At 43.5% G+C, this 24,867-nt stretch overlaps 1 protein-coding gene across 1 annotated transcript in view; it reads left to right on the top strand.

Moving 5' to 3' along the window:
- The window catches only part of ATP10D (ATPase phospholipid transporting 10D (putative)), a 130,649-nt gene that overhangs the window by 79,329 nt on the left and 26,453 nt on the right, over window positions 1-24,867 (top strand). Inside the window, exons 10-16 of the mRNA XM_075544373.1 lie at window positions 210-448; window positions 5,323-5,511; window positions 11,353-11,965; window positions 12,588-12,694; window positions 16,268-16,394; window positions 19,058-19,242; window positions 23,891-24,200. Coding sequence (XP_075400488.1) covers window positions 210-448; window positions 5,323-5,511; window positions 11,353-11,965; window positions 12,588-12,694; window positions 16,268-16,394; window positions 19,058-19,242; window positions 23,891-24,200 — 1,770 coding nt within the window. The remainder of the gene's footprint in view (window positions 1-209; window positions 449-5,322; window positions 5,512-11,352; window positions 11,966-12,587; window positions 12,695-16,267; window positions 16,395-19,057; window positions 19,243-23,890; window positions 24,201-24,867) is intronic.

The following is a 24,867-nucleotide window of genomic DNA, read 5'->3' as shown; positions in this document are numbered from 1 at the left end:
TCATAAAGGGAAGTTTCTCTGTTTTCTTATATTCCCGCCTCCCACCACTGAGGTAAATTCCTGAACCGAAAGAGGTTGGGAGAAGGATGTCAGGTCCGAAGAGGGAAAATACTGTGTGAAATTGCTATTGAACTGCCTGACGTTGAGTTTGCAAATGGCCCTTCTCAGGTAATGACATCATGTTTTGTTGTGTCTTTTTAATCCCTCAGCCAGGAGATTAGAGTCTTATCAAGAAACTGCCTCTGAAGAGGAGGATTTTGGAGGCACCCCCAGTGGCTCACTAAGCAACCTGGGGAAACTGAGGACCCCCAGCTGCAGGACAGCTCACCACGGGTCTCTGGGAAGCAAACCTTCCGCTCATCTTTCTGGAAGCTGTTTTGCTCTGGGAAATGGAGAAGGAGCCGGGGAAGTGCCTCACTCCAGACAGGCTGCTTTCAGCAGCCCCATTGTAAGTGTGAATACATGCTGAATCGTGTACATCCACCATGTCTGATGCCAGAGCTGCCCCTGAGGAGCTACAGCCCAATGCTGTTGTCTTTTCTAGCTCAGAAGAGATGACAGAATTGAAGTTTAGTGGGACTGCCACACATAATTAGAAGTCCACACAAATAAAAGCACAGCTTCCAAATATTGGGACATAATTCAGGGTTGAGGTGTTGCGTGTAATTTCTGAATGAATATCTATATATAGCCAGGGCCAATCCTCTCTGAGCCTTAGGGAAGCTCATCAGGGTTCTCGTGTGGACAGGTAAACAGGTGTAGGTGATAAGAAGGGCAGAGGTCTTTTTGAGCTCTCCAGGGTTTTGATATTTCTGTCTAGCCTCCCTGCAAATCCCACCAAGCCTATGTCCTCCACCCCACTCGAGCACTCAGAGGGGCACTTTCATCTCTGAGACAGCATGCGTTTTAGAGGCCCAATGGGGCTTGTCTTGGGAACAACACACCTGGTCCCACCGCTTGACAAGGGCATCTTTGGCAGAATGAAAATAGGAGACCATCTGACAAATGGGAAGCAGAGGAAAGTCCTTGTGTGAATGGGTGATCAATGTCAAGTTCTGCCGTCCTTCAGACTACTTTTCTAGAATCTCTTCCCTTCATTTCCTTTCCCAATTCATGAATTGGTGTGGTTTACCAGCCGGGGCACTGGTTGGTGGCCTCTGACTATGACAAGCAGCTATGGCAAGAAGAAATCAGCCATGGGAAGCCCTTGAGCACCCCAATCAGATTGATGGTGTGATTTGTCCAGTGGAGACTTGCTCTGAGCAGACCCCAGACCTGTGATTGTTGGTCTGGAGGAGGTCCCCAGGGGGATCTCTGAACTCTTTTCCAAGTTGCCAACAAATGTGCAGGTTGCCAAAAAAAATAAATAATTTTTTTTTAAAATGTGCAGGTTGAAGCAATGTAATGGTCATTCCGGCCTAATTGCGTTCAATCCTGTGGCACACGAGACCTAAAACCTGTTACCCCAGCTCTCTGCCATGTCCATGCAGTCATTTAAACATGGAGATGGAATGCGTCTCTGACTTCGGAAGTAAGAGAGGAATGCGAGCAGACCAGCCGTGTTACTCACGCTGAGGCTCGGCCTCCAGTGTGAGAGTTTTCATCGGTTGCATCTGGCACCATTGATCTTCTGCTCACCTGACCTTAGCCTCCTGCTGACTCACTGGGGAGAGGCGTAGCCTGCCCGGTGCCGCCCTTTCCCTGCCAATGCCCTGGTCGGCTTTATCTTCTTCTTAAACGAGGCATCAAATGATGAGCCTCGTGGTTTCATGGGTCTGTGCCTTCGATGTGTCATTGCCCCTATCTAGGCTGTGTTCTCCCCTCACAGCCCACCTCTAATCACTGAATCCGAGGCTTTCTTTATATCTTTAAGAACTGCCTTAAATATCCCTGAGCTAGTATATTGTGCCAGCCTGGCCGATAAACACAAGTGGGATTAATTGAAGGGCAGAGAGATAAATGGCTCAGTGAGCCTCGCCTTTCTTGTCTGTCGCTCTTTGATCATCGGACCAGTGTGCGGCTGCCTTGCTTGTCCTGTGCCTAATTTTGCAGGCTACAATACCTGTGGGATGTCTAGCCTGTGGACTGTGTCGCTGTAAGGTGAGGTCCCCTTAAGACCATACAATTGGAATGTACATCTCTCGAGCTGGGAACTGATGATTGGTGATCTGCCTTGCTGTTTGCTGCCTGTGCTTAGATAGCCTAGTTCTCTCTCTACAGAGAACTAATCGGAGGCCCTCAAGACTTAAAGGACTGCCAGTGTCTCACACCTCTCTCAGGGGAGTGAGTTGCACTGAGCCATTTGTACTGCTTTATAATTTAACTGTTCATTTCTTGTGTTATATATCTATCTGTATATAATTTAACAGTTTATTTCTTGTTATATCTCTCTCTATATATGTATTATATACATATATATATATAATTACTAGCAATCTCAATCTGGTTTTGTCTCTCTAGAGAATCCTGTCTAACACAATCCCCTCTGCTGAAAGGACTTCCCTCAGACACTCCCTACTCCGGGGGTTCTTCTTGACACGTTCTTCCCTCCGGTGTCTTTGTTTCTGCCTCAGACCTGACACCGGTAGCTTCGTGACTACAAGGGTGTAGTCTGTGATACACAACCGCCAGCACACTGTCGGGCCCATCTACTCTCAATAACATATACTTTGAGGTTGTTGAATGAAGTTGCTTAAAGACCTCCTTGTCTCCATCCAACTTTTCTTTTGTCCTCTCCTGAAATGGCGTGTGTTCATTCTGGTTCTATGGATTCAATAGGGGCTTATGGTGATGTTCTATGTTTTCCAAAGCTACACCCATTTATAGAGGGTTGGGGGGCAGTGGGGCTGTTCAGTGGGGACACTCTAGCCTTCCATGTAGGAGACCTGGGTTCCATATCTGCTCCATGTAGCTTATATGCAGTCACCCCTCAGTGGAGGCTTGCATGTTGTTAGCATGTGGAATATATTTCGGCAGGACTTTCAGACTAAGTGAAAAACCAGCTTGGGAGACCCATCTGCCTGCCAGCAGCTTCAGTCTGAAGGAGCATGTAAACCCAAACCATGCAAAGCCAATTGCCACACGGCAGAGATCAGAGATGCCTCCACTCTCCATCTTCCTTTATTCTATACCAACTGTTCCTCCCACAGGACTTGGCTTCTCGGCTGGGTGTGATAATCTGCTGTAATGTGACCCTACGTACAACAAACCAAAACACTGCCCCTCCCTGTGCCACCCTCAGTATTGTCCCTATGCTTTGAGCCCACTGTGGCAGCTACTGGGTCAACCCATCTTGTCGATGGCCTTCCTCTTTGCTGCTTCCCCTCTCCTTTACCAAGCATGGTGTCCTTTGCCAGGGACTTGTCTCTCCGGACAGTGTGTCCAAAGTAGAGCAGACAGAGTCTTGCCATCCTTGTCTTGAAGGAACACTCTAGCTGTAGTTCTTCCAGACAAATTTGTTTGTCCTCTTGGTAGTCCATGGAACTTTCAATATTCTTGTCAGTACCACCATTCAAATTCATCAGTTCTTCTGTGGTCTTCCTTATTCAGTGCCCAACTTTCACATGCACATGAGGCAATGGAAAATATCATGGCTTGGGTCAGGCGCACCTTCATCCTCCCAGGAATGTTCTTGCTTTTCAATACTCTAAAGAGGTCTTGTGCAGCAAGACAAAGCTTCCAGCATCACAGCAACACACAAGCCACCACAGTACAACCCACTGGCAGACAAGTGGTGGGCCCTCAGATGAGTAGCTATGAAATCCATCCATTGAGACAAGATTCAAATGCTGCCAGGTCAAATATCATGAGGCAGCAGAAGAAATTGGTGTATTTCCATACAATTACCATAGATAATTGGAAGCTTTTAACCAGATGTTACCAATGTACAGCTGGTAGTATGCTTGAAGGTGAGATTGTTACTTGAGAAGTTATGGGGTCTGGAAAAGAAACATTAAGTTATTTGTGGAGCTGCTGCCCGATCTCATCTCTCTCAGCATCTTGTGTGTTTTCTACAGCCACCCTGCTGATGTTCCTTTGACCACTATATGGAGGGAGAAAGGGAAGTTCAGTCAATGGTCTGAGGTCGGTCACCAAGCGATCCACAGTGATGCTAGGACTTGACCCCAAGTCCACGTAAATTTTAGCACATGCTCTTTGCTTATTAAGCTTTTGTTTCCATTCACCAAACTCCTAAATGCAAAATACAAGGCCACCTGGCTACATATTTTATTTTTCCCTCCATAACTCCCCCAGCTTTCCTGAAACCAATGAATTTTGCAGGCCCCTCACATCCAGGAGTCCACTAAAATCAAGCAGTGCTGTTGTAGAAACCTGGTGCCGGGCTGCTGCTTACCCTTCTTTGACTGGGCTTGAAATTTTCTAAAGCCATTGTTGATTCTCGGTTGCTAGATTAAGAGCAGACTTGCACTATGAGGTTCTTTTGCCGAAACTGAAGAATCAACAAATCTCTGTCCTCATGTCAGTCTCAAATTATAGTGACGCTGGAGGACAGAGTGGAGCTGCTTCTGCGGGTTTCCAGGCTAACTGGAGGAGAAAGCTCCTCTTTCTAGTTTTCCCAAAAGAGTGTGGGAAGTTCGTGCTAAACAAAGTGGAGGAGTTTGGGTGTGTTTGTTTACATTTCATCACAGAACATTTTAGGGCTAAGAATCTTTAAGAGGCTAGTGCAGACCTCGTTGCCACATGTATTTGATGATCAGAAATCTCTTTTGAAAGAATGAGTATTGTAATGTCTTATAGGCCATTACTGGGAAATTGCTAATTAAATCTGTTACCCACTTTTTATTTGAGGGCATTGAGTTCTATAATAATGAAAAATTAAGACACAAACGATTTGGTTCAAATAATATGGGCTACAAAGAATGCTATCACACTAATGTGAGCTGGCATTCCTCAATTGCTGTTGACTCTTCCATGGGCAAGGTAGGCTGCTGGGCACAATCAGATAGTTCTCTGACATTGTATATCTCTGACGTTGACATTGACAAAAGGAAAAAGACCCATGTGCAACTAGACTTTAGTGTAAGGTACTGTTCCTAGCTCCTATTTAGTTTGAGGATAATAGTCGAGTTAGCCTTCATTAAGGTGGCTAATTATATTTCTGGGTTTCCCACTTTATATGATAGCTTTCTTATTTCTCTATTCTCACTTCCTCTGACACTATTCACCTGATTTTTTTTTTTACGAAACATGAGGTATACTGCTCATGTTTCATAGATTCTAATGATAAAAGCTACTTCTCAGAGTGATTTAAAATTCCGAATTTTAAATCCTGAGGCTAACACCATTTTATTGGATCTTCAGGAGACAGATGTGGTACCAGACACAAGGCTTTTAGACAAGTTTCGTCAGATCACGCCACACTTTCCCCACCAGTCAGATGGGCCTGCCCACAGTCCATCCTGGGAGACTTTGTGCATCATGGACTTCTTCATTGCATTGGCCCTTTGCAACACAGTGGTGGTCTCTGCGCCGAACCAACCGCGGCAAAAGGTAACATCTCTAATGGAAGCAAGGAATGACTTCCAGATGGAAACTTTGGGCTTTGCTATGGGTAATAATAATAAAATAATAGCAACAAATGTTTACTCATCATTTATTAGAACATTCGAAAGGCCTTACCTAAACTAGCATCTTTTATCCTCTGAACAATCCTGTGGGTTAAATTCTGAAGAAATGCCATGGAAGTCATGTCTGAGCTCCTCCAGCTACATGAGGAGAACCCAACCCCATAGCAGCCCCGAGCCGGCTGCCACTAGGGAAAGGTCAGACCTGCCTCTACCCTTCAACCTCTGTTTCCCCTCTATGACAGCAATCATCCTTCCCTTGGGACTCTCTTTCTTTGATTGGTTTGAGCATTCGGTTCATTGGCCACATAGAATTCACACACAATACTCATAATTATGGGGGTCTCTTAGGGAAGTTAGCAGGTTTTAAGCGAGGATCAGGAAACAATCTCAGTGCTTCTTTTCAGCCACATGGTCCTTGGCCTCTGTCCTGCAAGTGTTAGAAATCTCGTGTGGCGCCGATCAATGCCCCGAGGAAACTCTGCAAGCCAGTCTCCTACATAATGAGACTCAGGTTCACTCATTCCCTGCACTAGCTCCGTCCCAGGATGTTGCCACTGATGTTTCACCCTGTAGTAATTCACTCTCCAGGCTCTTTATTCGTGGCAGTCTTGCTTCTGAGATGGCTCATTTTATACCCAGCAGAGTGGGAAAACTGACCAGTCCCCTCAAGTTAGTCCCATACACCCTATTTGGACGCTCCCACCCCGTCATCTGGAGGGAGTTACGTAGACTATGGACAGCAGGGCTAACCAAGTAACTTTACATCAGCAAAGATGCTCTTGCCCTGCTGTCTCCAACACAGAGGAGGTTGTGCGTCTTGCCCATGGTCGCCTTACTAGTTTCTTGAACTTAAGCAAGTGCAACCTGAGCTCAGGAAGTCTGGTTCAGCGCTGTGATGCTATTTGCCTCGGTGAGGATAGTTGGTGAAAGGAGCCTTGTGGAGGGCAGCTTTGTTCATTTTACTTCCGTTTTCATACAAATTGGAGATTTCTTTGTGGCCTCTGAGTCCCGACAACATTGTACTCTCTATCAAGCAAAAGGTAATGCGTGGGTTTCTTTTAGATAATTCATTTATCAGATAGCCATTAGGTCTGTTTTCACCCAATCAATCTGGAGTGCGGTACACCTATAATAGTACCAAGGTTCTGCAGTTCCAACAAAGCTAGCTTTGCAAAGCATATTTGTACCTTTGCATTCACGGGAAGTTCGTTTCTAAATAAGAAGAAAAACTTGCTTTAGAGACTGCTGATTTACTACTCGCTGTGGTAGCTTCCTCGTGTATGAATATCTCGCCCTTTGACATATACACTCAAAATGCAGCTTGCAGCACAGCCCAATTAAGTTTTAATTTCCACGAGATCATTTTCTTTTGGCAACTTCAAAGGCGGTCAACGTTAGCACAAAAAATTCACTGCTTCCAATGAAGCTGCATTTAATGGGAAATTGTAATTGTAGAAGGATTTAACTATAAAGTTGCTCTTTGAAAAGTGATTAAAGTTGGTCCTCCATATCCATGACTTCTGCACCCATGGGTTCAGCCCACCATGAATTGAGAATATGTTGGCGGGGCTGGGGAGCCGGGAGGAGGGGGATGTGGAGGGGCTCCTAAAAAGCAATTAAAGGATCAATGCAGTCTTTCAAACACTAAGAAGAAGCTTAAAACATTATCTACACCACATTTACATTGTGTTCACCCGCTCACTCATTGCCATAATGTAGATTCTGACTCACAGTGACCCTGTAGGACAGAGTAGAACTGCCCTTGTGGGTTTCAGAGACTGTACATCTTGACAGGAGTAGAAAGCATCATCCTTCTGCCAAGGAGCAGCTAGCGGTTTTGAACTGCTGATCTTTTGGTTAGCAACCCAATGTGTAACCCATGACACCACAGGGCCCCTTGTGCATTGTATTAAACATTATAAATAGTCCAGAGCTGATGTAAAGTATAATAGGAGGATAGCAGTAATATTATAAATAGCCCAGAGCTGATGTGAAGTATATAGGAGGAGATGAGTAAGTTATGAAAATACAAAATCATTTCATCTGAGGAACTCGAGCAGTTTGAGAGTTTGGTGTTTGCAAGCGGTCCTGGAGCCGCACTTGAAGACCCCAAGGACAGATGGATATGTAAAGAATAAACTACTAGTCAATCTCCCCACCCCCACCCCAGCATTCATTCCCATACAGTCATCTCTTTTGTTTAAGGAATCCGTTTCCTTTCTTCAGTGCAATTTCTATTGTCTGAAAACAAAATCTGTGTAGGCATATGAAAGTCTAAGCTTTGTGACATCTCAAAATACTAACAGGAAGATAGCGAATTAGCAGCCAATCAGAATTCACCTGGAATGCAGAAAGCTCACCTGAGATTGCATCTCACCCATCTTTTCCAAGATGGAAATCAATTTGAAAATCAATCAGCATGAGTCCTTCAAAATAATACTCATTCTGAAATTACTATTAGGAGAAAACTATTTTATAACTCCTTGGACCATTTTGAGTGGGAATTTTTAGGATGAAGTCAATGATTCTTTGGCAATTAGTATTAAATCTTAAGTAAAATCACTAATAAAAGTTAACACTTAGAACAAATCAGGTTATGAACAAGAAAAAGTTTGATAAAGATAGAAATCCACTTTCACATTATGATACTCATAACTCTTCTCTGAACTACATTAGCTTATTGGTCTTCTTTAAAAAAAACACACAATCTTATGTAGAATGCAGGCAATGAGAAGGGAAATATATCTTGTTAGCCATTTCATTTACTTTCTACTCATGTTATCTCATAGAATCTTTCTACGTATTTGTTCTTTTTGCCTGTTTGAAATGTTTCCTTCAAGATTCAATTGCTGGACAACTAACACAATCTGTGGTGGTAAACTATAAATATATTTCCTACAAAATAGCATTCTATTTTGACACTTTAAGTTTCAAGAAACTGTAGAGTATGGAGATAAAGAAGCAGTAGGGAGAATACATATTCTTCATAAAGTATCATAAAAATTCATTTTAAGATTACTTTATTGATTTTTTGGTCTATTTATCCTTGTAAAATACATATTTCTCTCCTGTCCAGGGTTCATTTACACATAAGTGGAATAGATATTAGATGTAAAATCACAGAACTAATTTGATACAATAAGAGCAATAACTCTGACAGTGGACAATAGTTAGGTGTGAATGATACATACAAGATTGCATCATTGTTTTTGCCCTGATGAAGTTTCCTTAGTCTACATGGTATTTTTCCTGATGGGCCTCTTAGGATCTGTGTGCAGGTCGATTCCTATTCTCAGACGCAAAGTCACATAAATCTAGAGTGACAAACGGGCACCTGTTCACAGGATACTGCCTCCCAGCTGTGCACTCGAATTAGGCAAGGTCATTTACATACATTTTGTATGGGCCACCTAAAGCTCGACGTGCCATTTTGTGTGTTTATCAAATTACTACTCAATACTATTTTCATAGCCTTTTCAATATTGCCAATAGTCTTCTAAACTTTATTTTAAAATATATAATATTAGTAAATATCATGCACTATTCAAGAATTCACAAAACACATCATGATATGGATGAGATCAGCGGCCACTATGCTGAGTACAGCAAATCAATCACAGAGGACCAATATTATGAGTCTACATGATAAAGCACTAAGGAAGGGGTCACATAAATATGTATGTACATGCTTGATGGTCCTCGGAGATCGGCGGGAAAGGGAGGGAAAAATCTTTAGCTAGATAATAGACCTCTGTTAATATTACTTTGGGTGAAAGTAAGATCATAAGGAGGTGACCAAAAATGTCACTAAAGAACAAGAAGACTCGGAAGGTGGGCAAGAGTTACGGACAATAAAGATAAATACTATTACATACGAGGGGGTATCCAAAGAAAACCAGATTTTTTGTCAAAGCTATGTATCTAATTTTTTATTTACAAAACAACCTTATAACATTTCAAAGTACTCTCTGTTATGCTTAATACATTCGTCAAATCTGTGATTCCATTCTTGGAAACATTTTTCAAACCCACATGTTTGGATGGCTGCCAGTACCTCCCTCTTTTTAGTCTTCACCTCTTCTACGTCTCAAATCACTGTCCTTTCATGTCTCTCTTCAATTCTTGGAAACAAAAAGAAGTCACAGAGTGGGGTCAAGTGAGTAAGGTGTGTGAGGCAAGAGGGGCATGCTGTTTATTGTCGAAAACTGGCTCACTGAGATGGCTGTATGAACAGGTGCATTGTCCTGGTGGCAAAACAAGTCCCCCACCTGCCACAAATCAGGCCTTTTGAGTTGCACACTGTTGTGCAATCTTTTCAGAACCTCTAACTAGAAAGTTTGATTAACAGTCTGACCTGGTAGAATGAACATCAAATGCGCCATAAGTCGACATTTTCATCCATATTTGGGAAATTGATGGATGTCCAGAACGAGGTTTGCCATCAATCGACTTTTCACCTTTTTTGAAACAAGAAAGCCACTCATACACTTGAGTTTTTCCCATGATGCTGTCCTTTCAAGCTATGCTCACCATCACAAGAACTTCAGCATTTTTCCCAAGTAGGCAATAAAACTTGACAGCCATACACTGTTCTCTTTAATCAGCCATCCCAAAAAAATGAGGTTCGAGCAAAACTACTTTCACAAAAATATTCACCTGTGATCACAGAGAAACTTCCCAGACAATACCATTAGGTGCACTAACTCAGAGCAAGTTGTTTGATGCTCACCTAGTGGGAAAAATTCGTGCTTTGAAAGCCGCGTCCAGTGGAGCATTTTTCCTTTTTTTGGGGGGGGAGGGGACCCTCTCATACACAGTGCTGAAAAATATATGTGCATGAAGAAGAGGTTTCAATTTTGCTTCTGTTGCATACCTAATTTGCTCATGATTTCAAAATTATCCCTAGGAGATACACAATACGCATTATAGACTTTCCAAATTTTAAGATTATTTCCTGAGGTAGTTAAAGTTTATTGTGCCAGCCTGGCCAATAAACACATGTAGGATTAATTGAAGGGCGGGGAGATAAATGGCTCGGTTAGCCTTGCCTTTCTAGTTCTCAGGTCTCTTGCTTTCTGATGGTCAGACCAGGGTGCAGCTGCCTTAGCCAATTCCCTTCTTCACCTGGCAAGGCTCATTTCCTGCAAGATATCCCCAAGGAGAATCTGCATGGACCTACCCCAATGCAGCCCTGGGTGCTGGAGCAGCCATGTGGAGACCCCTACCAGTGCTGAGATGTTTACACATTCACTGATTCGGCTTTCCTCCTGCAGTCAGCATCATTGCATATGTTTTGTGAGATGGAGGAGGACACTGTGGATTGTTGTCGGACATATGGGCTAATGTTGGACTTGTGGGCTTGGGCAGCACTGGGTTGGGATGTTTTCTTGATGTGCATTTACCCTTTATATAAAACTCTCTCTTATACATATGAGTTTCTGTGGATTTGTTTCTCTAAAATACCCAGACCAGCATATTTCTTAAGGAAAAATTATTTTTCCCATTCCCTTTGGGTCAAATGGTCTTATTATTTTATATCCCATAGTTTTGAAAGTTCCTATCATTTCCTCCCTAAACATTTGATGAAAATTATAATACCACTGACATTAACAAATCTTTTTTTTCAAAATTTCTTTTATTTTTATAATTTTTATGTAACTATTGTAATTATTTTGTGATCGAACTTTTTCCCCCGTTTGACTTTAAAGTTGTTATAAGCTGCTTTGGGTTGTCTTTTTGAGACTTTCTGCATCCTCTTTCCTAGATAGGACTCTCATCCCTGAGTGGAATGCCCATCAAGTCCTTGGAAGAGATTAAAAACCTCTTCCAGCGATTGTCTGTCCGAAGATCAAGTTCGCCGTCTCTCGCCAGTGCGCGGGAACCATCTTCTGTCATCCCAAATGCCTTTGTGAACAGAGTCTCTTTCTTTGGGCGAATGAAACTGGCGTCGCCTGTGGAGGAAGAAGGCTCCCAGATGAGCGAGAGTCCCCCGGGTGCTAGTCACTCAGCTTCCCTGGAAGAAACGGAGAAACAAACCACCAGTGACGCGGGCGTCACCGAAGGCAAGGTGGACTCCCTCCCCGGACATCCCTTGGCCTTGGACCTGTGCTATGAAGCCGAGAGCCCAGACGAAGCGGCCTTAGTGTACGCGGCCCGAGCTTACCAGTGCACTTTACAGTCCAGGACTCCAGAGCAAGTCGTGGTGGACTTCGCTGCTTTGGGGCCATTGACATTTCAACTCCTCCATATCCTGCCCTTCGACTCAGTAAGGAAAAGGATGTCTGTCGTGGTCCGGCACCCCCTTTCCAACCAGGTTGTGGTCTATACGAAGGGTGCCGATTCGGTAATTATGGAGTTACTCTCTGGGGCCACCCCAGGTAGGTACACTCAGAGCGGAGATGGCAGGGATGGAAAGGGCTCTGAGAGGACAAGGCCAAGTGGTTTTATAAAGACAAAGCATTTGGGGACCAGTTCATGTTAGCTGCAGAAGTGCTTGGTGGCAAAGCATGTAAACTTTGGGGATGGCCAGAGTGCGGTTCAAATCTGGCCCCTGTCATTAGTTGAGTCTTAATGAAGCTGCCTAACTGTTCTGTGCCTGATTCCTTTTCTATACAGCGGAGGTTTTATGACCTCATTCATAGGTTCTTGGGCACTTTACATGAGAGATTTCAATGGAAGGTGTGTCGAGTCTTTGACCAATTGCCTAGCAAGTAGTAAGTGCTCAGTCGGTGACAGCAAACATTACTTTTGTTGTTTGTTACGGACGGTGTGCAAACTGTGTGTGCATTAAGTTCTGGATGATTTTCTCTTGACAAGAACACAGAAAGGAAAAGATTATTCTGAGGGGGTGGAGGGGAGCTGTCACTTTTACAGGGGCATATTCGTGGTACAAATCCAAATGCTCGTTTCCTTGTTGTGGTTTCAATGACTGTTTCTGTTGAAGTTAGGTCTGTAAGAGTACAGCTTGCTGGGGTACTGGTGTGCCATTCATTATTTCAGATGGGGCCAGTTTGGAAAAGGAACAGAGGACAGTACGAGAGAAAACCCAGAAACACTTGGATGACTATGCCAAACGAGGCCTGCGCACTTTATGTATAGCTAAGAAGGTGAGGACACTGATTCACCATCATTTTGCTTCTTTCACCTGCTTGGCCATGCTCCAATGTTCTACCAGGAAAGGGGGCTCTCTCCAACCCTCCTCTGGGCCCTGGGAACGTCCTTTGTTCGATACCTTACATATGTTGGGGGTGGGGGAAGCTTGTCTTCTTCAAAATGTGTGGGCCAGAGGGTGAAAAAAGATTCTAGTCTCCGAGTTCTTGTATGATTCGTATCTGCTAGTGCTTGCATATGTGAGCAGCAGTTTGGCTTTGAACAAAAATTCCTCCATCCTACTCTCTTAGATAGAGATAGAGGAATATCGGCCGCCTACTCATAACATTCAATGTACTCTGGAAATGTGAAATCAGAAACTGGTTTGGAAAAAGTCTTGATTTATTTTTGCTAGGTGCCCATGAGAGTCCTTGCCTGTGAATCCAGGTAAAAGTACTATAACAGTGTCTCAGCACTGTTTATGTCGCATTGTCTTTCCTAAGGACCAAGTGTTCTTTGTCCCATTTATGTCATAAAGGGGAGACAGTTTGTAATGGCATCATTGTTATTATTAGCATTTTGAAGGGATGATATTCTAGAAATTGCATATTAAAAATTTTAAGACCAAGGATCTATTCATTTGAAATCCCTCCCCCCCCCCGCAAATATAAACAACAACACAGTCCACATGGACCTCACCACATGGAATAGACAAGAATCAAATCCAATACATCAGTAGAAACAGACAATACAGTGTCACACTGTGTCACAGTGTTATCAAGGGTAGGGCGTGGCTGCAGTGTAGACAATCAATTGCTAATATTCAAGTCCAATTTGAAGTTGAAGAAAATTAAAAACAAGTCCATGAGAACCAAGATTCAGACTTGGGTAGATCCTACTTGGATCTAGAGAACATTTCAAGAATCGAATGGATTCATACATATCAGTAACCAGAGGTCAGCAGACTTGTAGTGTGATCTCAAGGACATCATAATGGAGACAGTAAGAAGGTCATTAAAAAGGAAAGAATCAAAGAAAAGACCAAAGTGAATGTCAGGTGAGACTGGGGACTTTCTCTAGGACATAGAGTAGCTGAGGGGAAAGGAATGATGGAGTCAACGAGCTCGACGGAAGATGCCAAGTGTCAGCCCCGGAAGACGAGCTAAGTATGGTAGTGTAATGTGCAAAGACCTGGACTTAGGGAACACAAAACAAATAGCGATCTTGGCATTTCTCCAAGAAATAAACAAGGGGGGGGGGAATCAAACCTCAAGTGGCAGTATTGAAGGAAACAATGGGAAAACTATTGAACAATGAATAAAGTATGAAAAGAAGATTGAATATTCAAAGTTAATGTGCCAAAAAGAACTGGTCATTGTGCAACCATTGTAAGAGAGAGCGTGTGATCAAGAGCTGATGGGAATGAGGAAAGAACGCCCTGCTGTCCTGAAGGGAGAACATACGCTCTGGGAATTGACAAAATACCAGTTGACATGTCTCGTGCAAGCAAGTTCTCACTCATCTATGTCAAGAAATTTGTAAATTGCTAAAACAATTATCTGAGCAACCAACTGGAAAGTCAAAAAGGCTCACTGACAGGGAGTCAATTCCAACTCATAGTGACCCTGTGGGACGGGGTAGACCTGTCCACGACTGTAACTCTTTATGGGAGTAAGGGCGCCTTTCTCCTGAGGTGCTGTATAACCCACTACACCACCAGGGCCCTCACTGACTGGAGGAGATACAGACTCACGCTCATTCCAAAGAAAGATGATCCCACAGGATGTAGAAATTATGGAACATTATCAATAATACCACATGCAAATCAGATTTTGCTGAAGATAATTATAAAACAGTTGTAGCGGTACACTGCATGGGAACTGCCAGAAATGCAGGCTGAGTTTGGAAGAGAGTATGGAACAAGGGGTATCATTGCTGATATCAGACAGATCTTGGCTGAAAGCAGAGAATACTACAAAGATATTTACCTGTATTTAGAGACACAAAGGCATTCAACTGTGTAGACTAAGATAATTTAGAGATGACATTGCAAAGAATGGGAATCCCAGAAGACTCAGGTGGAATCTGTACATACACCATAGGCAGTTGTTCACACAGAATAAGGGGATATTTAATGTAGAACGCCTGGTGGAATTTGATCAACAGTGTAGCCAAGAGGAATTACTGAGAGCCAAATAAAGGTCAAAAATGATAATGGGACAGGAGGAAAGTAAAAGGAAATAGAGGAAAGAACTAGGAGGCAAAAGACATTTATAGAGGTATAAATATAGGCATGTATACATGCAAATATATTAATGTAGAATCATTGAGATATAGGTCCATTTACATATATTTACATATTAACTATCAATGTAGCAGACAGACATTGGGCCTCTACTCAAGTCCTCCCTCAACACAAGAACACTTTGTTCTAATGACCTGGCATTCTGTGATGCTCACCTTACTGACCCGATGAAGACAAAATGGATGCATAAGCAAATGTGAAGAAAGCTGATGGTGCCCATCTATTGCAAGATATAGTGCCTGGGATATTAAAGACTTGAAATTTAAACAAGCAGTCATCTAGCAGGGAAGCAAAAAAGCCCACATGGAAGAAGCACACCCGCCTGTGTGAAAGGAGGTGTTGACACAATCAGGTATCAGGCATCAGAAGACGCAAGACAAACCAATCATATCCATGTACAGAGAGGAGATCCAAAGCCCATCTGTAGACAATGGGACATCCCTTCACAGAAGTGTCACAAGAACCAGCCAGGGTGCAGTATAGCACTGACAAAACACACAAAATTTCTCTAGTTCTTTAATGCTTCCTCCCCCCACTATCATGACCCCAATTCAACCTTACAAATCTGGCTAGACTGAAGCATGTACACTGGTTCAGATAGGAGCTCTCGACACATGGAGTCCAGGCCAGATAAATCCCTCAGGAACAATAATGGGAGTAGCGATACCATGAGGATAGGGGGAAAGTACAGGGACAAGGGGGAGAAAGGGGAAACTGGTCACAATGATAGACATATAACACCCCCCCAAGGGGATGAACAACAGAAACATGGGTGAAGGGAGACAGTGGATGGTGTAAGATATGAAAACAATACCAAGGACCCCATTAGAAAGAAAATATTTTGAAAATGATGATGGCAACATATGTACAAGTGCGCTTGACACAATGGATGGATGGATGGTTACAATAGCTGTAAGAGCCCCCATTAAATGATTTCTAAGAATAAAAAAAGGCAGGGTGTGTAAGGATCGTAACCTTTCCCAACCTTAATCTGTGTGCTGAGTAAATAACCCAAGAAGCTGGATTGTAAGAACCAAGCAAGGACAGGCTTTCACCATGTTCACTGCCCTGTCCATTTCCCAAGCTCCTGGGCTATAGGGTCCATCTGCCAACTTAATCAAATCTGATAAAGTTGTGCCCAGGTGGCATAAGGAGCTGAACCTAGCACGAGTGTTTCCAGAGAAATACCTAAGGAAAGTCGAGGACTTGCTAGACCGCCGTGGATCCGTTGTGGGAAGATCTCTAAACATGCAGCCTGCTTCCAAGGCCTTCCTTTCTCCCGTAGGTGATGAGTGACACCGACTATGCCGAGTGGCTGAAGAGCCACTTTCTAGCTGAGACCAGCATTGACAACAGGGAACAGTTACTGTTTGAATCTGCAGTGAGGTTGGAGAACAAACTCACGCTACTCGGTAAGTAGACCACGCCACATTCTTTAGATGGAGAATTGTGAAAAATCATTGTATGTCTCTTAAGTAAGTTATTCCCCAGAGCCTTAAAAAAAAAGTTCTCGTATGTGGTTCTGCCTCCCCTCCCTCCAGTCTAGTGTCTAGGCAGCGTCCAGTGCCACCCATCCTTGCGCCACTTCAGTGAGCTAGACTTTCTTGGTGGTGGTGTCAGGGTGAAGATCATTTAATTTGCCAAAAGTTAATATAGAGTCCAAAGCCAAATAAATATCCAGGGTCAAGAGAGGCTGCAGTTCTTGCCAGGCATTGGAGAAGGTACTTAGCATGCATAGCCCTTTCACTTTCACTCTTCACAGCAAGTCTCCATTTACTTACCAAGTTAGGGTACAGAATGGATGAATGACTTGTTCGGTTCAAACCTCCTGCTAATAACTGAGAGTCAGGTCTGTTGACTCCAACATCCATGCTCTTTATTCTGCACCTGGCACTGGACTAGGGAAATTCATTCCCCTCGCATCTCTTGCTGCTCGCGATGAAGGGGGTCCACACACGACACCTCTACCCTTGGTCGAGCACTGGAATCTTCTGGAGAATTTTAATCATCTGGTGCTCTCCTCAGAGATTTAATGTGCTTAGTGGAGGGTATTGCCTGGGCCCCAGACTTTTCTAGAGTTCCTCGTGTAATTCCACAGGCTTCACAAGGCAGAGAGCCATGGCCTTAGAGTCAGGAGAGCTAGGTTCTGCTGTAAGGACAATCACAGTTCATTCCTCTTTTGGAAGAAAAACAATTTGTTGTTGTCGCTAGAGGCCATTGGGTCGATTCTGACCTATAGTGACCCTATGCAGAGCAGAACAGAATGACACAGAGACCAGTCTTGCGCCATTCTCATGAGTGTTTTTGCAACGGTATACCAAACTCCATGTGTGCTCAAGTTGCTGCAAAATGACAAGAGTATTTGCCTATAACTTACTTACATCCTCCCTATACTTTCAATCACTTTTAGAATATTTATAATATCTGAATGCAGTGTCAATTCCTTACAAATAGCACTTTGCACTAACCTCTCAACCTCTGAAGAATCGGTTGACCATTTAATGACTTTTTATTGGGGGCATGAGATGCAAGGCTGGCTGCAGTGATGTGTACTGCAAGTTAACTTAGCTCTGACAGTGTAAGGATTAGGGCTCTACGCTTCCTCATCGTCAGTTCCAAAAGAAGAAAGGCTCGTGTGGGGTTAGTGCCAGGCTTGTCTGGCAGCAAAGTCAAGCCTGATAAAGACCCTTTACCCAGGAGGCAGTGTGGTTAATTGTTCAGCTACTAAGTAACTGAGAGCTTGGGGCTAGGACCCACTAGCTTCTCTACAAGGACAAGACATCATGGCAGGCTGCTTCTGTGAGGGCTAGATACGCATGCTCTGGTATCTATGGCACGTGGCAGTGGCTTAGAGACTCACAGGGACAGTTCTACCATGTCTTCTAGGAGTCGGAATCAATTGGAGGACAGTGAGTGGCAGAGTAGAGATCCTAAAAAACACTCAACACTCACTGCCACTGAGTCAGTGCTGACTCAACACAACCTATAGGGCAGGGCAGAACTGCCTTTGTGACCTTCTGAGACTGTCGCTTATGACAGGAGTAGATAGCCCTGTGTCTCTCCTCAGGATCCGCTGGTAGTTTCCAACCGCTGACTTTGTAGTTTGTGGCTGTGTTAGTCCAGGTTGACTAGAGAAACAAATTCATAGACCCTCAGATGTGTATAAGAAAGAGCTTTATATAAAGAGTAACTGTATATTTAAAAAACATCCCAGCCTAGTCTAGATCAAGTCCATAGTCGGGTAGCAGCCATTATGTCTGATACCAGTCTATAAAATCCTCTTCAGACTCACGTAACACATGCAATGACACCGAATTCAGGAAGATCACAGGCCAGTGGGTGGAGAGTCTTGTGGTACTGGAAGCATCTCAGTGCTGGCGTGGGTCTCCACGTGGCTCCTTCAGTTCCAGGGCTCTGGCTCCATTGGCATAGCTCCATGTGGCTTGTCAACAGGAATGTGAAGCAGAGAGTTGGGGTCCAACCTCCAGGAAGGAAGACACCACTCAGGCTCCTAGTTAGTATAAACATTTGTAAAATTTGCTACAGAAATGTTAATATACTTGATTTACAGGCTATATGAAATCTAGCATCTGTATCATTTATTTCTTTGAATCTGAAAAGTTGAATTCAGAAATTTATCTGGCACCTAGTGTTTGGAATCCGGAACTGTAGACCAATGTCATACAAGAGGGTTGTAAATAAACATTACATCTTAGTGGCAAGAGCTTTCTATAAAAGCCTCCTGACCCTTGGGGACAGCATTTAGTGCTTACAATTAATTATAAGCTATGTAACTAAGATCACATACATACATAACTTAATCAAACCCTTCCATTTAAGAAAAGCATGCTTGACAAATGCAAACCATTTTTAAACCACACCCTGCTTCCCGAGGTGCCTTTTCAGAACATCACTTTGTGTAAGACTTTGGGTCCTGGCACCTCTCTAGGATCTCTAGAGTGAGAATCGTTCACCATTCCCACTTGTGTTGTCTAAAACAGGTGTGATTCAGTTAGAACCAAATGGGGTTTGGTTTCCTTCTTACAAACCCTTTCGCATGTTGGTTGTATTGAAGGTGCCACTGGCATTGAGGACCGCCTCCAGGAGGGAGTCCCTGAATCTATAGAAGCCCTTCAAAGAGCCGGCATCCGGATCTGGATGTTGACGGGGGACAAGCAGGAGACAGCTGTCAACATCGCTTATGCATGCAAACTGCTGCAGCCAGATGACCAGCTCTTTATCCTCAACACTCAAAGCAAAGTAAGTGCGGTGAGGCGCAGCCGGCCTCTGTGTGTGCAAAGCAGTTGGGTCATTCGGGACTCGTTTGGTTTTGTAAAAAGGGACAACCCGGTAACCATTAGCTTCTTGCGGATTTCTTTATTGTAGCCAGTGACTTCGCTCAGGCTGGTGAAGGGACCATGCACAGTTACTCCGAAGCAGTAGCAGGAAATGGTAAAAATGATACACAGGAGTCAATGTTGGAAGAAAAATGGCATTTGATGTATATGTATTTTCTCCTTCGTATTTATTAAGATTAGCAAGGTCTTGCCAAGCAGAATCTTGGCCTATAATGACAAAATATGACAAATCCTGAGACAAAGATAGACCTCCCTTCAATCTGAGAGGATGTGACGATTTCTATTGAAATCAGATGAACAAATTAATAGTTTTATGGGAATTCTAAAAATAGGCTCTTGTGATAATAGTGCCCTCTAGTGGTAGCTCATAAGCAGTGCACCTTGAGAATATAAAAAATTTGAAGAAGCATGTTCAAAGGCTAGGGGGGGTGTGGATGGAGATATGTGGGCACTGACACACGTGTGTGTATTTAGTGAAGCAAGACTTTGGAAAGGACTGGATGCAGTCCATTTGTTTCCCAGAATTTCCTCTCACTAACCTTGAAAACAGATGCTGATCAATCAGACAGGCATCCCATTGTTCTCAGACCATACCTGGTAGTCCAGCGACACCGTCCCAATCTTTATGTGCACTGTTTGGTTATCGTCCTTCCTCAGTAGTCAAGTCTGACTAAGTTTCAGGAGCCAGTCCCATCAATTCCAGCATGGAATCTGTCTCTTCGAAATGCCTTTTCTTTTCTGGGAATTTGTCACAGACTTCGGTGTTCCTTAGCGATATTTTCCTGATTGGCCTCAGGGTCGCTGGGTGTTAGAAACCGCTCAACACCCCGCTGTGAACTGAACGCTTGGCGGCTTGGGACCCTCTGGAAGCACATAGAAGAAAGGCCTGAAGACCGGTCTCCGCCCTGACAGTCAGCGGAGAACTGGATGAAGCGTCCTTCTTCCCAGACATACGTGGGTTCCCCAGGGGTCAGAACTGACCTGATGGCAATGGTGTTGGTGGTTGTTGTTGATGCTGTTGTTTCTCCATTTTCAGTCTACATAAAATGGTTGTCCACTTTGAAGAGAGTTTTGCTTTTTCACCTAGAGTGAATTCCCAAAGGGACTGTCAGGAGCCCTGACCCTCAACTACAACTTCCAGCCAGCTCCAGCCCACACCAGTAAAGGGCTGAGGAGATGCTTAGCCACGCCCTTTACAGACGAGGACAAATGGATGATGAACACGGGAGTCAACCGTTTGTCAGACCACAGACCCGCCTGTGAATCTCCCCATTGCTGTGTTCAAATGACTGTCCTTTAGCCTATGCACAGACTGTTCATGAACATAATTAAGTATTCTGGAAATCCTATTTTATGCAATCATACATAATCTGTTACGATCCAAATATTCAAATGCATTTATATGCCGGTAACTGTCATCTTCCTGGTATTTTCTGCTTATAGCCAAAGTCCACCAGACGTCAACAATGCTACCCCCATCCCATGTCATCTTCGGAATCCAACAGGACTTTCTGACAGTCCCCTGGCAATGTGCTGTCACAGCTCACTTTGAATTATCTCCAGCAGAAATTTAATTTGTTAATGATATGTCAGGATCCTAATGATCGTGTTCAATAGTTTCCACGTTCTTTTGAGTCATCTTTCTTTGGAAAGGGCATATATATAGATTTCTTTCGATTAGTTGCCCAAGCAGCTGTCTTTCATGTTTCTTGGCGTTAGATTTATGAGCGGTCCCAGCACAGCCTCATATTGAGTTAGAGAAGCCCTGGTCAGGTGGTGGTTACGTATGGGGCTTCCATCCACAAGGTCACCCACTGCTCCAAGGGACAAAGGTGAGCCTTTTTAGTCCAGTAGCAAGTTACAGTCTCAGAAACCCAGAGGGGCAGTTCTGCCCTGTCCTGAAAGGTCACTGTGAGCCACTATCTACTCAATGGCAGTGGACTAGTCAGTCTTCTATTGGTATTGGTATTCTATCTGTTTCTTGATTCTTATTTTTTTTTCACACCAAGTCCTTCAGTGCAGCATGAACCTCTGTCTTCAATGTCTTTGGATCTTGATTACATGCCACCTCTTAAGATAGTTGAATATTGACCAATTCTTTTTGATACAGTGACTATATATTTTTCCCAACTTCTTTGATGCATCCTGTGCTATTCAGTATTTTACCCACAGGATATTGAAATATTGAAACTCTAGGCTGGAATCTTTTCTTTAGTTCTTTTTTGTTCATTTCTTTCAGCTTGAGAAAGGCTTTTCTGGTTCCGGCCATTCACACATTTCATTATCATCCTTCACTTTCCCTTCTCCATCCACCTTTGAAATCATCTGAGAAAACATCTGTAAACATAAAACCACAGATACTTTAGATGGTGTCTACTCAGCCTGTTTGCTGTACACTGTAAGCATATGAATACCCAAAAGACTATTGTTTTGTATTGTATAACAATGTAGAGCATTGCAGCAGTGTTCTGTCACTTACTAATACGCACTTAACCCTATTTCTTGTAACTGCTGTTGTTGATTACCCTCCGAGTGATGCCATATGACAGAGTAGAGAGCCCCACTGGGGTTTTCTAGGATGCAATCTTGATGGAAGCAGATCACTAGGAGCCATTTGGGGGGAAGGGGAATTGAACTACCTGCTTTATGGTTAGCTGCCAAGTGCTTGACCACTGCGTCTCTAAAGTCTTCTTGTAAAAACAGACGATTTGGTTGCATCTTAATTTTCAGTAAATTGCAGAGTACTTTAGTATATAAATATACCATCTTAATTTAACCAATCCCAATAGGTATTTATATCTATATAAAGTTGTATATATTTAAATATAAATACATTTTATTTTCTAGATTAAGCCCATAATGAGCAATTTGGTTCATTGTGCTCGCTTTGCCTTTGGGTTTTCAGGTGTGGAGAATCATTGGTTCCTAAAATAAAGATAATCTGAGCTCCATTTTCAAACTGAGAATCTCATTTCGAGTTAAGATGACTGTCTTAGTTATCAAGTGGTGCTAAGTTAGAAAAATCAGAAGGGAGTGCCTTTAACACGCAGAAATTTATTTTCTCAAGTGTCAGAGGCCAGACGCTTGGAATCAGGGCAGTGAACCCGGGAGAAGGCTTTCTCTTGGTGTCCGGTCTGGAGGAAGGTCCTGTCTCCTAAGCTTCGGCTCCAGGGTAACCTTCCTATGAGTTAGCATCGCTCTTCCTTCATTGCTGTTGCTCTCATTGCTTGTTGAATCTTTTGAATATTCAATAAGTCAAAAGGAGATTGACTTAAAACACTGCATGGATTCTGTCTCACGAACAACAAATAAAGCCGATTCTCAAATTGACCAATAAGCACATGTTTGGGGAGAACACAATTCATCCGTTCCAGGGGTTATTAAATCTCTGTGGTGCCGTGCCGAGACCAACGAATCCACTCTATCCTTATCCCTTTTATTTTGTGGTGGCCTGAGAAATACTACTTGACAAAGCCGAATATAAAATTGGACTAAATGGACTCTGATTAAGGGCTTCTTGCATGAATAAAATATTTCAGCTTCAGTGTGTAAAATTAAATGCATGCTCCTGGATATATTAGCTCTTCTTTAGTGATCATTTACAAGATAATTTCTGGATAAGTGTATGGTTAAGCCCCTCAACAAAGAGGCATTGGGCGCCCACTGTACCATGACCTCTGGATTAAGTCTTGGTGAATAAATTGGGAACATTATCTGCCTTCAAAGAATTTACTGATTAGCATGGTAAGAGGAAAGCATTGCTCAGAAAGCTATCTAAAATAGCCCGTAGGGCATTTAGTTCTAAATGGCTGAATGACCTCCCCCAGCTTCCAGGGAAAACTGGGCCATGAATAGAACCTGCTCGTGGATGCTCCTCAAGTAGTGCTTAGAGCTGGACTTGCCTTACCTTAGATAGACCTGGGCAAACACCCTGAAGAACCCAGATCAGCATGGATGCCCCATCGGGGTGGGACCTTATGAGTTTATTGACATATCCGTAGGACCTTGAGTGGTTCCCAATGTATGGAAACTTCTCCATAAAGCCTTAGTGATGAATGAATAATGTATTGCATCAAAAAGAAGATACACTCAATAAAGATTATTTTCCATGTCTGCTGTTGGCATGCCCTCCACGAAGAGCCTTGTAGATATCGGTTCACTTATTCCTCACAAGAACATGGTGCTGCCGATAATATTCCCATTTGTCAGATGACAGAAATAAAGGTCAGAGCGGTTATGGTTATATAATTTGCCTCAAGTCCAGCAGATTCTGCTAGTAAATGGCAGAACATTTTTGAGATTCACGGTTTGAAAAGGCAAAGTGCACACATCAGGAGTTGAGGTTGAGCTAGCCCCTCCGCCTTTTAACCCATCCCAACAGTCACACAGTGCCCCATGGGAAAGACCTGTGAGGTGTTTGAGAAGAACAGGTCGTTTTTCTCTGGGGATGCCATGATGCAGCAGTTGCTAAAGAATGGAAATGATACAGTTAGATGGAAGTGGTCACTTTGGACCCCCAAGGGTTGACTTTCTTTGTCTCTTGTTTCCAGGACACCTGTGAGACGCTGATGAGCACCATTCGGAAAGAACTTCAGAAGAACCTCGGTGCTTCTTCAGAGCAAGTACCATTGACGGCAGATTCCCGCCAACCTCCTGGCCCCCAGGACTTGAGGCTGCGGGCAGGACTTGTTATCACTGGAAAGACCCTAGAGTTTGCCCTGCAAGAGAGTCTTCAAAGGCAGTTCCTAGAGCTGACTGCTTGGTGTCAAGCTGTAGTCTGTTGCCGAGCCACGCCTTTGCAGAAAAGTGAGGTGGTGAAATTGGTTCGCAGCCAACTCCGAGTGATGACCTTGGCCATCGGTGAGTAGAGATGGGAGTAGACTTTGTGCTTCTCCCTCTCACATCCAACCATAGGCAGATCCTTCTATCTGTTATTTCATTGGCCCCTCTTTCCATCTGCCTTTCTCTCCCCCCTTCTGCCCTTGTGCTCTCTTCTCCTTTCCCCTCCATCACCCATCTGACCAGCTAGGAGCATTGGCCAGGCTCATAACAAGTCAAATAGGTGGTGGAGGGAAAAGGAGACGGGAACCAAAGAGGGGAAGAGAGCGCAAGGGCAGACAGTGAGCCCTGGTGCTATAGGTTACAGGTTGGGCTTGTAACTGGAAGGTCAGCAGTTCAAAATCACCAACCACTCTGAGGGATAAAGATGGGCCTTTCTATGCCCATAGAGAGTTACTGTATCAGAAACCCAGAGGGGCAGTTCTACCCAGTCCTAAGAGTCAGCATCATCGATTCGATAGCAATGAGTTTGAGTTTTTGAGGTTTTTCTTTGCTTTTGATGAGCTAGGTAGTAAGGCTGTGGCATGGAAAACAAAATCACAGGATTATTCGGTTAAAGGATTATTCAGGTTAGATATTGAAACTCAGCTGTTTTAAAGTAGGATAATATACTTACTCATAAAACTGAAGCAACTACTTCTCACTGTAGGATTGTATAATTTGGGACATGAAAAAAAATTGTCCATTC

The sequence above is a fragment of the Tenrec ecaudatus genome, chromosome 3 (assembly GCF_050624435.1).
Source record: "Tenrec ecaudatus isolate mTenEca1 chromosome 3, mTenEca1.hap1, whole genome shotgun sequence".
Taxonomy (NCBI): Eukaryota; Metazoa; Chordata; class Mammalia; order Afrosoricida; family Tenrecidae; genus Tenrec; species Tenrec ecaudatus.
The sequence above is the reverse complement of the archived record's forward strand: the minus strand, read 5'-3'. Positions and strand labels throughout refer to the sequence as shown.